At 34.5% G+C, this 14,247-nt stretch overlaps 1 protein-coding gene across 2 annotated transcripts; it reads left to right on the plus strand.

Annotated features, from left to right (window-relative positions):
* Positions 1-1,879: 1,879 nt before the first annotated feature.
* Positions 1,880-13,852, plus strand: LOC122051376 (phosphatidylinositol/phosphatidylcholine transfer protein SFH8-like). 2 transcript variants are annotated; one of them, XM_042612487.1, is made up of 15 exons: positions 1,880-2,133; positions 2,206-2,301; positions 4,070-4,364; positions 5,028-5,127; positions 6,923-7,189; positions 7,297-7,374; positions 7,461-7,562; positions 7,639-7,688; positions 7,778-7,877; positions 7,961-8,059; positions 8,144-8,260; positions 11,354-11,486; positions 12,702-13,096; positions 13,301-13,375; positions 13,462-13,852. In XM_042612487.1, the coding sequence occupies exons 2-15, from the start codon at positions 2,268-2,270 to the stop codon at positions 13,480-13,482; spliced, it is 1,866 nt and encodes a 621-aa protein (XP_042468421.1). In that variant the 5' UTR covers positions 1,880-2,133; positions 2,206-2,267; the 3' UTR covers positions 13,483-13,852. The 2 variants fall into 2 exon arrangements, with proteins under 2 accessions (XP_042468421.1, XP_042468422.1); XM_042612488.1 differs by having other exon boundaries at positions 2,217-2,301.
* Positions 13,853-14,247: the final 395 nt, after the last annotated feature.

Below are 14,247 nucleotides of genomic sequence, written 5' to 3' on the forward strand. Positions count from 1 at the left end.
TTTACCCTTAAAATTTAAACTTCCTAATCACGTTGTAGTATTTAAGTTAATTTTGTTTTATTAATTTTATCTTTAAGGTCCAGATTTTCCAATTAATTTATAATATTTAGTTAAAAAAATTAAAAATAAAAATTTAAACATTTAAAGTGTTTATGAGATATATTAATGTATTTGGGAGTTATATAAGAAAATGTTAATTTGTTCAATTTAAAATAAAAATAATAATAATAAAATAAAAATATATAGGTGATATCCTGCAGCACAGTCGTGCACTGTACAACTAGGGATGCCAATTTTCCCCACAGGTTCGGAGTCCCGCGGGAAAATCCGAAATGAGAACGGGGATCCCCGATTTATTCGAGGATGGGGACGGGTTCAGGGATTTTTTTTGGGGATGGGGCGGGTGCAGAGTGAGTATGAGGATATTGTTCCCATCCCCGAACCCACCCCGAAAATAATAATAACAATAATATAATATTTTATTTTTTAAAATAATAATAATAATAATAATAATATTTAAAATTTTTAAAATATTAATAATAAAATAATAATAATATAAAATTAATGTTGAGATGAAAGTGGGGATGAAAGTGGAGATGAGGATTTGATCCCCGATGATTCTGGTTCGGAGAATTCCTGAATCCGAAAAAGTAGGGATGGAGTCAGAGATGGGCATGACAATAAAATTCGGGGATGGGGATGGGGTGGCAAACCTGCCCCTTGCCTTATTACCATTCTTATGTACGACACACAAGTCATCATCAATATATAATAAATTTAATATTGTTAAGCTCGAGCTTGATTTGATAATATTTTCAAATTTGAAATCATACTCGAACTCTTTGTTAATTTAATCAAATAAATTTGATTTTTTTTAAAAAAAAATCAAGATCAAATAGTTCAATAGCACTTTGACTCATTTATGTGATAAAAAATATGATTCGTTTATCATCAGGATCTTCACTAATTTATCTTTAGACCAACATAAAAAAAATAAATCACGAATGACTATTAACCATGTGTACATATGATCAAAATATAAAAAACATATATTTATATATCCAATTTTAATCTTAATATCTCATATAATATTCTATGTTTCAATTATCATATTAACTCGGGGAACAGTAGTTTAACTCATTAATAATAATAATAATAATAATAATAATAATAATAATAATAATAATAGTCCTATTATTTTATCGAAAGAGGTGAGATTCTTTTTTAATTAAAAATGAAAAATGAAAAAGGATGTTACTTTGAGTATGGCTAATTTGATATAAATGGGACGTCCCTTTATTTTTTTGCCTTTTTTTTTCTACCAATAGAAAGGATTAAATATAGATTTCGTGAAATGAATGTTCTTTATATTTTAAGAAAGCAATTCATGCATGGATAGCGCCACGTATGGGATACACTTTTCACTTAAAGATAATATTTACTGTTGAATTAAATATTGTCATGCAGAGAGAGACTTCCCAAACCAAAAGTGCCCACTACGACTTAAAAGGAAAATTTCAATTCACCCCAAAATTTAGCTTCTTATTTAAATAATTTTAAATTTTCAAAATTATCAAAAGAGTCCCTTAATTTTAAACAAATCACATTATCTTAATACCTTTTTCTCATTAATATTTTTTAACGTCATTTACTTTCTTCAATAAAAACAAACCTGCGAAATGTGAAGAGAGTTTGGTAATTTTGGAACTCCCAGGGGCTTTCGAAAAGGAAAGGAAAACAAAGTGAAGGGCGAAATAGAATTCGGGTGAATCTGCCCGCTTTGGGGCCCATTCTCCGAGGAATGATGGCCCCCGCACCACGTGGCGTCCTATCAGTCCCACTAGGTCAGCTTCCAGCAAGCTGTCCAGCCTGTTGTCCATCCGGTTCTTAATCCAAATTGCCTTCCGATTTCTCCGCCGAGGATTCGGCGATTCTTTTTCTGCTCCCGTCGCTTTACACTCCGCTTCATTCCCTTTTTCCGTCGCCAGCGCTCCTCCACTTTGACTCCCGATCGCTGCCGACTCCTTCTGCTCTCCGATCGATCTGTCGATTGATCTCGCGCATGAACAGGTCGTCCGCCGCGGCGGCGTCGCCCCGGATCCGTCTCCACGTGCCATCCCGATCATTTTGCAGGTAGTTCAAGCTTGGTCTTCCGCGAGATCCGGACGGTTTAGGGTTTTCGTTAGGTTACTAAATGGAATGCAGTTTCTTTGCAGGAGCAATCGGTCCATTGAACAATTAACAATCATCGTTATTCTCCTATAAATATGTCGGGGCCGCTAGATCGTTTCGCTAGGCCTTGTGAGTTGCTCTCTTCTCCTTGTCTGCCAGATTGCATGGATGGTTAGAAAATGCTGATCTATTTTTTCTTTATTTGACCTTAGATCAGTATGATCTGCTGGAGACTGATCTGCTAGATTTTCTGGGGTGGTTTAGGCACAGTTATTAGGCTTGCTCGTTCAATTTAAAATTTATTAAACTCATCATTGATAAATGTAATCCTAGAAGCCAAATGTGTGATCTCGCGCTGAATGTAGCGGCGCTATGATCGTTCACCTCATAATGACTGTGATTGATTGATTTGATGTTTTCCAAGAATATTCTTTTCTTCTGCTGTAATCTCGGCACTTTGCAATTGTGTGGATTCTTGCTTATCTACAAGGTTATAGCGAGGAATGAATTGCTGATAAAATATAGTTGATTCAACATGTCTAATCATGATTTAAGGGTTTTCTTTGAATCTGTCCTTACCATCTTAACTGATATTCTTTCATTGGTCAATTATTAGATATACACCTAATGCTCTCCAATATATGTATACCTATTACCTTTATTTTTTAGCATTTCTATTTAGCCCAAATCATCAATTTTAGCATTTATTTTTCTGCTACATTGACATTTTATATTGATTTCTAATTGTCAACACTTTTTTTTCGTCAATACTGTGCATTGTACCTTCCACAGTCTTATGCCATTTTCTTTTATCCCAAGGGACACACAACAATCACACAAGACTAGAATCTCCTCTCAGCTTTCTTTTTGCCTAAGGAGCACCTGAGGAGTCATTGATAGAATTGTTGTTCAATAATGCGGATTTTTACTTTTAACATATTTTCTATTTGAAATTGAGACGATGCCTTGGGGGTCTGTAAGACTGATCAGCCTTTGTGTATTTTATCAAGCATTTTAGCCTAGATAATGATTAAAGTTTCTTGTCAGATTTGGTCATAACAGTATACCACAAAAGATCATTTATGAACTTGCAAGGCTAAGGAAATTTCAGTGGCTCCTCAGTCTGTGAATTAGGAACAATTTTGGGCTATGAAATGAAATTTCAGCTACAATGTGGATGTTTAGCTTTGGTGTGTTAACTCAATTTGTTCCACTTCCTATGTAATAGTCCTGTGACTAGTCTAGAGCAGAGGGTTATCTGGCTTAGACATGTCTGGTAGCATTAACTTGAGCTTAAGTATTATCTAACAGTGGCCCATGCTTATAAAATCTGTTGTATAGTTTCTTCATCAAGTTGCATTGCAGTTTGATAATCTTAGCTAGTTGAAGAAGTTCTCGAGGACAATTTATTTTAGTTTTCTTATCATTTTACATTGTACTTGCCTAAATTAGTTTCCTGCCAGTAATTTTTGCTTAAGCATTAAGAGCCAATAGCTGACAATGTGATGCACCACCTTGTTTTATTCACACTGGGTTGTAACAGTAATTTTTTTGCACAATTACATTGGGGGATTTACCCATGTTTTTGGATTTGTTTTACCACTCCCTTTGATAATTCTATCATTCTTACTGCAATCCAATTTATTGGTTACAAGATACTACATAGTGTTTCTCAAGTTTCTTTATAATTTTTCAGAATCATAGAACTTGCTAGATGTTATATTCTTTCAATTTTTGGTCACCAAGCCTTTATATCTATCAAACTGAATTTACTCCTTTTCAGTAAAATGAAGTTTTCTTCAATGTGGCAAAGCAAATTGTTATATTGTGTTGTGCTTATTGATTTTTGTAATTTTTTCCTTCATGAATCACATATAACTAACTTAATTTTTCATAGGTTTTGAGGGTTTCTCAACTCATGATGAACGAAGAGAACGCAAATCAGATATTGAAAATTCTGAAGATGAAAGGAGGACAAAAATTGGTTCATTGAAGAAAAAGGCTTTGGATGCATCAAGTAGGTTTAAGCATTCTTTGAAGAAAAAGAATAGGAGGAAGAATGCCAACAGACTTGTTTCTATTGAGGATATAAGAAATATTGAAGAACTTGAGGCTGTTGATGTTTTCCGTCAATCTTTGATTTCAGATGAACTATTGCCTGTGAGGCATGATGACTATCATATGATGTTGAGGTAAATTTAGATGTTATCAATATTTTTGACCTTGTCTTTCTGTAAACTTATTTTTCCAATATTCATACTTCTTTTGAAATTCCTTTTATGGCAAGCAACTAGGCTGGATTAGCTAGACCCATACATTTATTGTATTAACTAAATTTCTAAAATTCTTCTATTACTTTTTTTCACTTTCATTTTGAAGTGATTCCATGAGCTTAACTATTATATTTTCATGAAATCTTAACATTTCATTTGCTTCTCCTTTTTATTCTTATAACTTAGATTTTTTGTGCTGAGCTAAGGTAAGGCTCATAATCATGCTTGATTTTTAATTTTAAAGGTTGTTATTTTCTTGTTATCCGTGATGTAATTCATCTCTAGCCACTCTGTATTGAGTTATATTTCAATATTTCTGATACCTATTGTTCATGGTTTGGCAAGATGTTTTTATTGATCTAAAATTTATTTCTGATGTAGCTTTTCCAAATATCTGCTGCTTGAGTGCCTTATTCCTTTTGAACTAGTTACTTTTAGTATTGATAGGTGGCTGGCAAGATGTTTCATTGTTTCAAAAACTAAATTTTCTTCTTTGGTTTCTTCGAATATCTACTTCGGAGTGTCTCATTCCTTGTGAACTAGTTGATTTATAGGTCTTTATTTTCATGCTTACCCTTTAAGGTTTCTTAAAGCAAGGAAATTTGATGTTGAGAAGGCAAAGCACATGTGGGCCGAAATGCTTCAGTGGAGAAAAGAATTTGGTGTTGACACTGTTATAGAGGTAGGATTATTTCAAATTTTAGTTCAACATGTGATTTTGATGATTTTTTTTTAAAAAAATTGTTGTCATCTTTAGAATCATAATAAAACTCAATCTAGAACTATTTATGTGGGATCAATACCCTATTAATCTTCTCTAAGAGTCTCTCACTTAAATTGGATAATATATATAATTTATGTTCAACTTGTTATTCAAACTAGAGAAACTTTCATAAGCAAAACCATTGATTGAACACGACAATGATGAAAGAAAACATAATATTTGCATTCAGGTGAAACAAACAAAACTTGATGAGTCAATGAAGACATCTAATGGCCCCTTGAACCTCATAGTCTAAAAATTTTGAAATATTTGATGAGTACATAGACGTTCGTGGTGTGAGCAAAGACCATTAGTGGTGGGTATTGCATCTACATGAGGTGTGAGCATATCTAGGCTATTGAATAGCAAGCTGATGCTTATAGAGATGTTGGTATGGTAATGTCCAGTGAGGTGAGATTGTTGTAGGCTATGAAATTTCAAGCATGGACTGGTATTGACAGTTCTCAAGTCGGTGTGAAGTGTGGTTGTTGATACAGGTGGAGGGGTACCAGTGTTGCTAGCATCCATTGGAAGGCATTGTAGTGAGCTCAGGCAAGCGATTAGATCTGCCAGGTTTTGATTTGGCTTTCAAAACTTTAAAGAGAGATTTGCCGCTCTCTATGGTCTCTTGTACTTAATTGGGAAGAAGGTGAAGCTCATTCTCTTGTAGGAAGAGGAGGATATCGCTTATAGGTGTGACAATGGTGTGCTAGCTTTAATGCTAGAAGAAGAGCAGGAACTAGGTTGTGGTTATGCTACTCAAGCAAGATGGTGGAAGTGGATACCGGAGTCAAAGTCCATGTGATGTGGTGACGCTTTGTCTTGCGTTGGTTGAATTGGGAGTAGGTTGAAAGCTTCACCGCTCTACCATGTGGGAAGCAAAGAATCGTGGCCTATGATCACTATTCCCTTGTCTACTCGTGGCACATAAGGAAGGAAGGACGTGTGTTGCTGCAACCATGTGTAAGGAGCAACATAGGCAGCAATTGCAAATGAATACTAGATCACGAATGGAATGTGTGAGGGGTTGTGCTACTATCACATGAATGAGAAGACTCATGCACTTGAAGGTTTCTATGTGATTAGAGGTCATGTGGTGATCATCGCCTTGTTGATTTTCTGAAAGCTACTTGTGAGATATTTTTGAGTGCATATTTGGTTTCTCATGAATAGGCAAGCGCAATGCATCCAAAATTCATAATGGATCAATTAAAGCAGATTGATGCGGAAACTCTTATGCCTAGCTATCATGCAATTTGCACAACAGTTGGGCTTCATTTGAGAGGAGGTCACAAGTGATTAGGACTCACATAGCTCATGTAGACATGGGAAGAAGGAGAGAATGAAGACTGAGGGGAGACGAAGATCAAGATGCTGGGAAGCCACTGGTGGTGTACTCTCCCTAGGGTATACTTCTTTTGGAATTCTCTAGCCCTAAAAGGGTGGCTTTGATATTATATAGATTTTTCAAAAAGGAAATATTGTATTGTAATGTATTTCATAATAAAGAGAAAACTATTATATATATTTATATTCTCATAACAAGGACCTAAATCTAGAACTACTTAGTGTTGCAACACAATTAGAAACCCTATTTGCAAAAAAGAATCTCATTTTTTTTCTCTTATTCTGAACATCAGAAGCTCATATTTTCTTCTAATTGATTTTTCTTCTAAAAAATTTCTATATCTATCCACATGTTGCTTTCCATCAGGATTTTGAGTACTCCGAATTAAGTGAAGTTCTGAAGTATTATCCTCATGGCTATCATGGTGTGGACAAGGAAGGAAGACCGGTTTACATTGAAAGGCTGGGGAAAGTTGATCCTAACAAACTTATGCAAGTGACCACAATGGAGCGATACGTTAGGTACCACGTGAAGGAGTTTGAAAAGAGCTTTTTAATTAAATTTCCAGCTTGTTCACTTGCTATAAAAAGGCACATTGATTCAAGTACAACTATTCTTGATGTTTATGGGGTGGTATGGTATCATTCCAGATCTAGTTTAAATTGTTGATTTTCTTTGCATAGAATGCCCATTTGACTAATTCATATCTTCAATTCTTGCTATGACTACATCATCTCTAGGGTTTGAAGAATTTCAGCAAAACTGCTAGAGAACTAATTCAGAGGTTACAGAAGATTGACAGTGACAACTACCCCGAGGTATACTGAAGCATCTTCTTTCGGCTAGTGACTTCTGGATTTGTGTATGAATATTGGCCTGTCTATTGATGAAATAATGTCTGTAGACCTTGCACCGTATGTTTATTGTCAATGCTGGCCCAGGATTTAGGCTGCTATGGAACACTATAAAATCATTTCTGGATCCAAAGACTACTTCAAAAATTCATGTAAGTTTCTTTCCCACACTGATGTGACTTAGACATGAGAATTTTCATATTAAGATTGTTTTCAAATTTCTACTAGGTTCTTGGAACAAAATATCAGAATAAGCTGTTGGAGATAATTGAACCAAAGTGTGTGCTTTACCTATTATTTTTACAGAATATTTCATCATTAAGGAGGCTGATGTTTTCACATTATCTTTTGATTGTATCATTTCCAGTGAGCTGCCGGAGTTCTTAGGGGGTTCTTGCACCTGTCCAGAGCAAGGTGGTTGTCTAAAATCTGAAAAAGGTCCTTGGAAGGATCCTAATATACTGAAGGTTTCTATCCAATTGTCATTTGCCGACCTCGTCTTTCATTTTTTTAGTCTATTGTTTGTCCATTGGTTTTTGTTTATATGCAGATGGTCCTTAATGGTGAAGCACAATATGGTAGGCAAATTGTGGCTGTTTCCAATGGTGAAGGAAAGATCATTGCTTATGCTAGGCCATCCTATCCAAAAGTGAGCCTTCTCATTTCATTTTAGTCCCATTAAATTCCAATCTATAAGATGATGAACTTTTTTTTTGTCTTTTCACTGAAATAGATAAAGGGCAGTGATACATCTACTGCTGAATCTGGTTCAGATGCTGAAGACCTCACTTCTCCTAAAGTGACAAGGGCTTATTTTCCAAATCCTCGCTTGACCCCAGTACATGAAGAGGTAATTTATATTTTTTTTATTATTTTAAACTATGCACCACTAAATTAGGAATCTTGATGGTGGAATGAGAAAATACAAGAGAAAGTGAAGAAAAAACAAACAACTTATAAGAAATTATATATTTGTAAGAACGTGGAAAACTTAAAAAAATATACAATAGTCAAGAAAGAGGTTAAGAAAGTAGTGAATAAAGAAAAGAATGAAATTTTTAAATGATTATATCAAAAATTATATACAAAAGAAGGGGAAAAAGGCATTTATAGAATAGCTAAAGTGAGAAAAAGGAAGAGATCCTATCCAAATAAAATGTATTAAAAATGAATGTAATAGGGTACTAGTAAACGATGGAGAAATAAAAGAGCGGTGGAAGAGGTATTTTCATCGACTTTTTAATAAATGTTTAGTGACCAACTTAACTTAGGTAATTTAAGTAGGTCAAAATGAGTATAGAAATTTAAATTTTTATCGTAAAATTTAAACTTCAGAAGTAGAACAAGTTTTAAATGAGATGCACAATGGAAATGTCGTTGGGCTAGATGATATTCCAATAGAGGTACGAAGGTGCCTAGGGAAACAAGGTATTAAATTCCTTATAAAATTATATAACATAATATTGACAATGAAAAAAATATCTGATCAATAGAGGTAAGTACTCTAATTCTCTTTTATAAAAATAAGGGAGATGTATAAAATTATGCAAACTATAGGGGTATTAAACTAATGAGTCATACCATAAAACTTTGAGAAAAAATAATAGAAAAAAAATTAAGGAAGGAGACCACAGTGATTGAAAATCAATTTGGGTTCATGTCTAGAAGGTCAACAATAGAAGCTATACATCTTCTTAGACAACTAATTAAAAAATATCAGGAGAAAAAAAGCAAGATTGACTTAGAAAATACTTATGATAGAGTCCTAAGAAAAATTTTATGGAGAATTTTAGAAAAGAGAGGTATTAACATAACATATATTGAACTAATTAAGGATATGTACGAGGTTGTAACGATCATAGTAAAAACTTTAGGCGAAGTAACTGAAGTATTTCCAATAAAGATAGGGTTATATCAAGGATCAACTCTAAGTCCCTATCTTTTTACACTAATTATGGATTAACTCACTACGCACATTCAAGACACAGTACCATGGTAAATGTTATTTGCAGATGATATTGTTTTAGTGGATAAAGCATGTGAAGGAGTAAATGCTAAACTAGAATATTGGTGAAAAATACTAAAAGGGAAAGATTTTAGGCTTAGTAGAATAAAGACAATATATGAAATTTAAGTTTAGCAATATTAGACGTAATGAGACAATTGTTAAGATAGGAGATGGCGAGTTGCCCGGAACTGAGAGCTTTAAGTATTTAGGATCATTTTTGCAAAACAATGGAGGAATTGAAAGAAATGTCTTATATAGAATACAAGCAAGATTGTTGAAATGGAGAAGAGCATCAAGTGTTTTATGTGACCGTAAATTACCTCTAAAACTTAAAGGAAAATTCAGTTAACCTGCTATGTTATATGAAGTTGAATGTTGGGCTATGACTCGAGCACATAAACAGAAGATGAGAGTTGCAGAGATGAGGATGTTAAGGTGAATATGTGGGCATACGCGGATGGACAAAATAAAAAATGAGAGCATTAGAGAGAAAGTCAAAGTTACATTTATTGAGGAAAAACTCCGAGAGATATGTTTAAGTAGGGGTGTAAACAAGCCGAACAGTATTAGGCTTGAGCTCGGCTCGAGCTCGAATCGAGCTTTTATCACAAGGCTCGAGCTCGGCTCATTTTAGAATTATCAAGCTCGCGAACAGTTCGAGCTCGGATCGTTATTAGCTCGATTATTAAAGTTAACGAGCCTAACTCGTTAAACGAGCTCGGACTCGTTTTCGGGCTCGTTTAGAGCTCGTTTTTGGCTTGTTTTAGAGCCATTTTTTTTGGCTCATTTTAAAGTTCATTTTAAGGCTCGTTTTAGAGCTCGTTTTTTTTTGCTCGTTTTAGAGCTCATTTTTTGGCTCGTTTTAAGGGTCGTTTTTTTGGCTCGTTTTAGAGCTCGTTTTTTGGCTCGTTTTTTTTGCTCGCGAGCCTATAAATGAACATGTTCGCGAGCTCACCAGCCGAATATCCTTAAACTCGAGCTCGGCTCGATAAAACTGTCGAGCTCGAGCTCGGCTTGATAAGATAAACGAACGAGCTTTTTACCGAATCGAGCTCCGAATAGTTCGCGAACCGTTTGGTTCATTTACATCCCTACGTTTAAGATGGTACGAGCATGTATAGAGGATCAATAAATGCTCTAGTTAGGCGATGTAAACCTATAACAGGCACACATATCAAACAAGAAAAAGGAAGACCAGAAAATACTTGGTTAGCAATAATAAAACAAGATAAAATTTATTTAAGTATAAATGATGATATAGTAGGAGATAGAGCTCAATGGCATAAAAAGATCCATATAGCCGACCCCATCTTGTGGAATAAGACTTGGTTATTGTTGTAAACTCTTGTCAAATGCTCTGTATCTTTATTTTGCTCACACTGTGGTAGACTTGCATGACTCAAGTGTTTTCTTTGTATAGGAATAACTTCTTTCTTTCTTTTTTTTTTTTTCATTTTCTTGTGAATTGTTGTTTTTGTGTCTTTCTCTTCTCTTGTGTTTAATGGCTTGTTTACTGGATAAATAGATGGGAAAGATGGGAAGAGAAGGGAAAGACGGGAGGAGAAGGGAAAGGGAAACAACTACAGAAATACATATCATTGATTTGTTTTGTTTTGTTTTATTTTCCCTGTGAGAACTCCCCCCCCCCCCCCAACTCCCTCCCATTTTCCCTCCTATTTATCCACCCAAGTTAACAAGCAACAACTGCAATTGCTATTTTGTTGCTGCTTCCTCTTGCTGATGACAATTGCTGAAAAGATTCTGTTTAGTTTTCAAAATATGGACAAAAATGTTCTGGGTGGGAAAAGGTGCTTTATACATTTTTCATTGTAGTTGTGTACAAACAGTCTGATGTTTGCCGCTTCATAACAATATCTGATTGATGTTGATAGAAGTTATTATCATCAATATCTGTTCTCTTTCTACTCAATGCAGGCAAAATTGGTGATGGTAGCTAGTTCCTCTTCTGCCTTTCAAGAGTATGATGAACATGTTCCAATGGTAGACAAGGCTGTGGTTGGTGGACTTAAGAAACAAGTTTCCAACAGATTGGTACATGCACCTAAAGGTTAACAATCCTGATATCTACAAGTTAATTTCCAATTATATTACTAACTCATTAAAATCTGCATATCCATCCCACATAACTAACGTGGCTTGAAGATGATGGGAAAATGGAAAATAATGTCATTAAAATGGAATTTAAATATTTTCATAGTGATATATGGCATCCTGCTTTCCTAAAAACAGAATCATCTTAGATCTTGCTTGGTTTTCCTTCATACTTTCTTTGCATTAGCAGTAATTCTTTAACTACTGAGGAAATTATTAGTTTTTGCTAGTATCCAATTAGAGTATGATTTAGTTATGTCATACAACAGCATTGTTTAGCCTACCAACTTCTTTTGACGAAAATATGCATAAATGCACAGAGGTGTTACACAAATAATAGTAGTGAAATCTTGGATCCAGAATCAATAGGCAGTGTGTTGTTCGTTGGAACAATGCGCCAGTAAGTCTAACCTACTTATTTCTACTGAAATTATTCAATTATTTGATTAAAATTTATGATTCCGGTGATTGACAAACTGTTTCAAAATAAATACGCTGCTGAATCACCAAGATCTATGAACCAAAGAAATCTTTAGATTCCACATCTGTTATTTTGGGCATGTAATTTGCAAGCTTGATTTTGGACATGTTATCACTAAGATCTATGTACCAAACAAACTATCCCACCTATAGGGTTGTAACAAACCAAGACGAGCTTAGAAAACATATGATTATTAAAAGCTTATCAAGCTTGCACCAAGCCTGCTTGAGCTTTTACTGAGCTCAACTAATGAATGTTCTCATAATTTAGTTACATAAACAAACCAATAAAACTTAAAAGATAGTACCCAAGTTCTACACTTGTTTATAATCTTTAAATATTTGAATAAAAAAAATTAAAGAAACAAGATCAATATAGAGCCTTAAACAATTCTTTTCATGGATTGTTCATGAGCTTTGTGCTTGAAATTGACTATCCAAACTTATTAGTTAAAGCTTATTTATTATATATATCTATTTCTATTTTTATACCACATGAACATAAAAAACTCTTATCAATTTGAGTTTGATGGTCTTCATGAACATTTTATTCATCAACAGCTCTCTGTCATCTTAATTAAAATGCACCTAGGAATCACAATTTTAATTTAGTCTTGATTCTTTGAATTTTGGAAGTTTTCTGTTATGATTTTTGTCATGTAAGGTTGATGTTGTTTTGTTCTTATGGCAGGAGGCTCCATCTATACGTCCACGACCGAAGGAGTCAAAGCTCAAATGACTCTGCGTGTGATGACCGTCATCACATATCTCTTTGCACTGATTTGTACAGCCTCCAGCCATGTGTCAAAGAGGCTCCAGAATAAAATCTCTCAAACGCATAGACACAACCCTCTCCTTTTAGTGGACTCTATGCCTGAAGAGGAATTCCGTCTTCTATCATCTGTTCCTGCATCTGTAGAGGCTGACCTCCTTTCTTGCCTTACAAGGAAACTAGGAGAGCTGGAAGAAAAAGCAAATGCCCTTCAAGCAAAACCTTTTGAAATGCCCTCAGAGAAAGATGAGTTGCTCAATGCTGCTGTCTGTCGTGTGGATGCACTTGAAGCTGAGCTTATTGTCACAAAAAAGGTTTGTTTAATCAACTATTCATTATTTGAATTTTCTTCCTACAATTTTATGATTTTGATTTCCCATTCATTGTAAATTACTTACAATCTATCTGTTAACTTTCATGTTACAGCCTTTTGCATATCTATGATAATTTCTTTATCTATGTTGACTAATACACTTCACCTCATTCACAACTTTAATATTTATTTATGATGATCATAGGCACTGCATGAAGCTCTCATGAGGCAGGATGAACTTCTTGCGTATATAGACAGTCAAGAGGAGGCAAAGTTGCGGGTTTGTTAACATCTCTCTTTTTTTTCCTTCCTTTAGTCCTGCTCTCTTCACAAAACTTATATTTAACTTTCTTGTGCATTCTGCAGAAGAAGAAATTTTTCTTTTGAAGCACTGTTCTCTCTTCAAGCACGCCAAGCTTGTTCTTGTTCCTGCAGCTTAATGAACACAAGATTTTGATGTGAATTGCTGGAAGCGCACGGCTACTGGCAATAATTGTGGGGGAAAAGACTTTCACAGATGCAGGTGAAAAGCAAAATACCTGAAGTCTTTACCTTAAAACTTTCCATCACTTGCCAATTCGTGGTTGATGCAAATTGGAGTTTATCCATCATTTGGCAGAATTAGATCGATAGTGGATTTTATCGATAGTGAACAAGCAATTACTTCGTTTCTCAATTTTGCTTACTATTTACACTATCAATTTATGATCTCTTTCCAAGTAATTAAATGATATGGATATAGCTGACTTGGTAAATACAATAATAACAAGTCTTGATAGTCTTGAGTATTGTAGATTGGTTATATGTGTTATTAGATATACCCTAATGTATGTATGACATACTTGCCTTATATCTTAGTTTTAGATAGATATAGTTAATTTTAAGGACAACAAACATAAATATATAAGTTGGAACTCAATTTAACACAATGGTGTTTTTAAAATTGAATCGGATGGGTTCAGTCGGTTAAATGGCTGATTCGTAGCCACCCTGGTTCAATTGAATAAAAAAGGAAAGGATTTCAGTTCAAACCCTAATCAGGTTTGAATTTTGCTGACGATATATTGCAGACGATAAGCTTCCCTCATATTCACATTCTTTTGTATAGATTTATCTTTAACCAAATAACCAAAAATATCTCCATGTTCTTAA

This window comes from Zingiber officinale, chromosome 3A, assembly GCF_018446385.1.
Source record: "Zingiber officinale cultivar Zhangliang chromosome 3A, Zo_v1.1, whole genome shotgun sequence".
Lineage (NCBI taxonomy): Eukaryota > Viridiplantae > Streptophyta > Magnoliopsida > Zingiberales > Zingiberaceae > Zingiber > Zingiber officinale.

Excerpts from the sequence above, each read along its gene's own strand:
- LOC122051376 (XM_042612487.1), top strand. The coding sequence starts at position 2,268 with ATGTCGGGGCCGCTAGATCGTTTCGCTAGGCCTT. Across the intron at positions 8,261-11,353 it reads TGACCCCAGTACATGAAGAG|GCAAAATTGGTGATGGTAGC; the intron begins GTAATTTATATT and ends TACTCAATGCAG. Across the intron at positions 13,376-13,461 it reads AAGAGGAGGCAAAGTTGCGG|AAGAAGAAATTTTTCTTTTG; the intron begins GTTTGTTAACAT and ends TGCATTCTGCAG.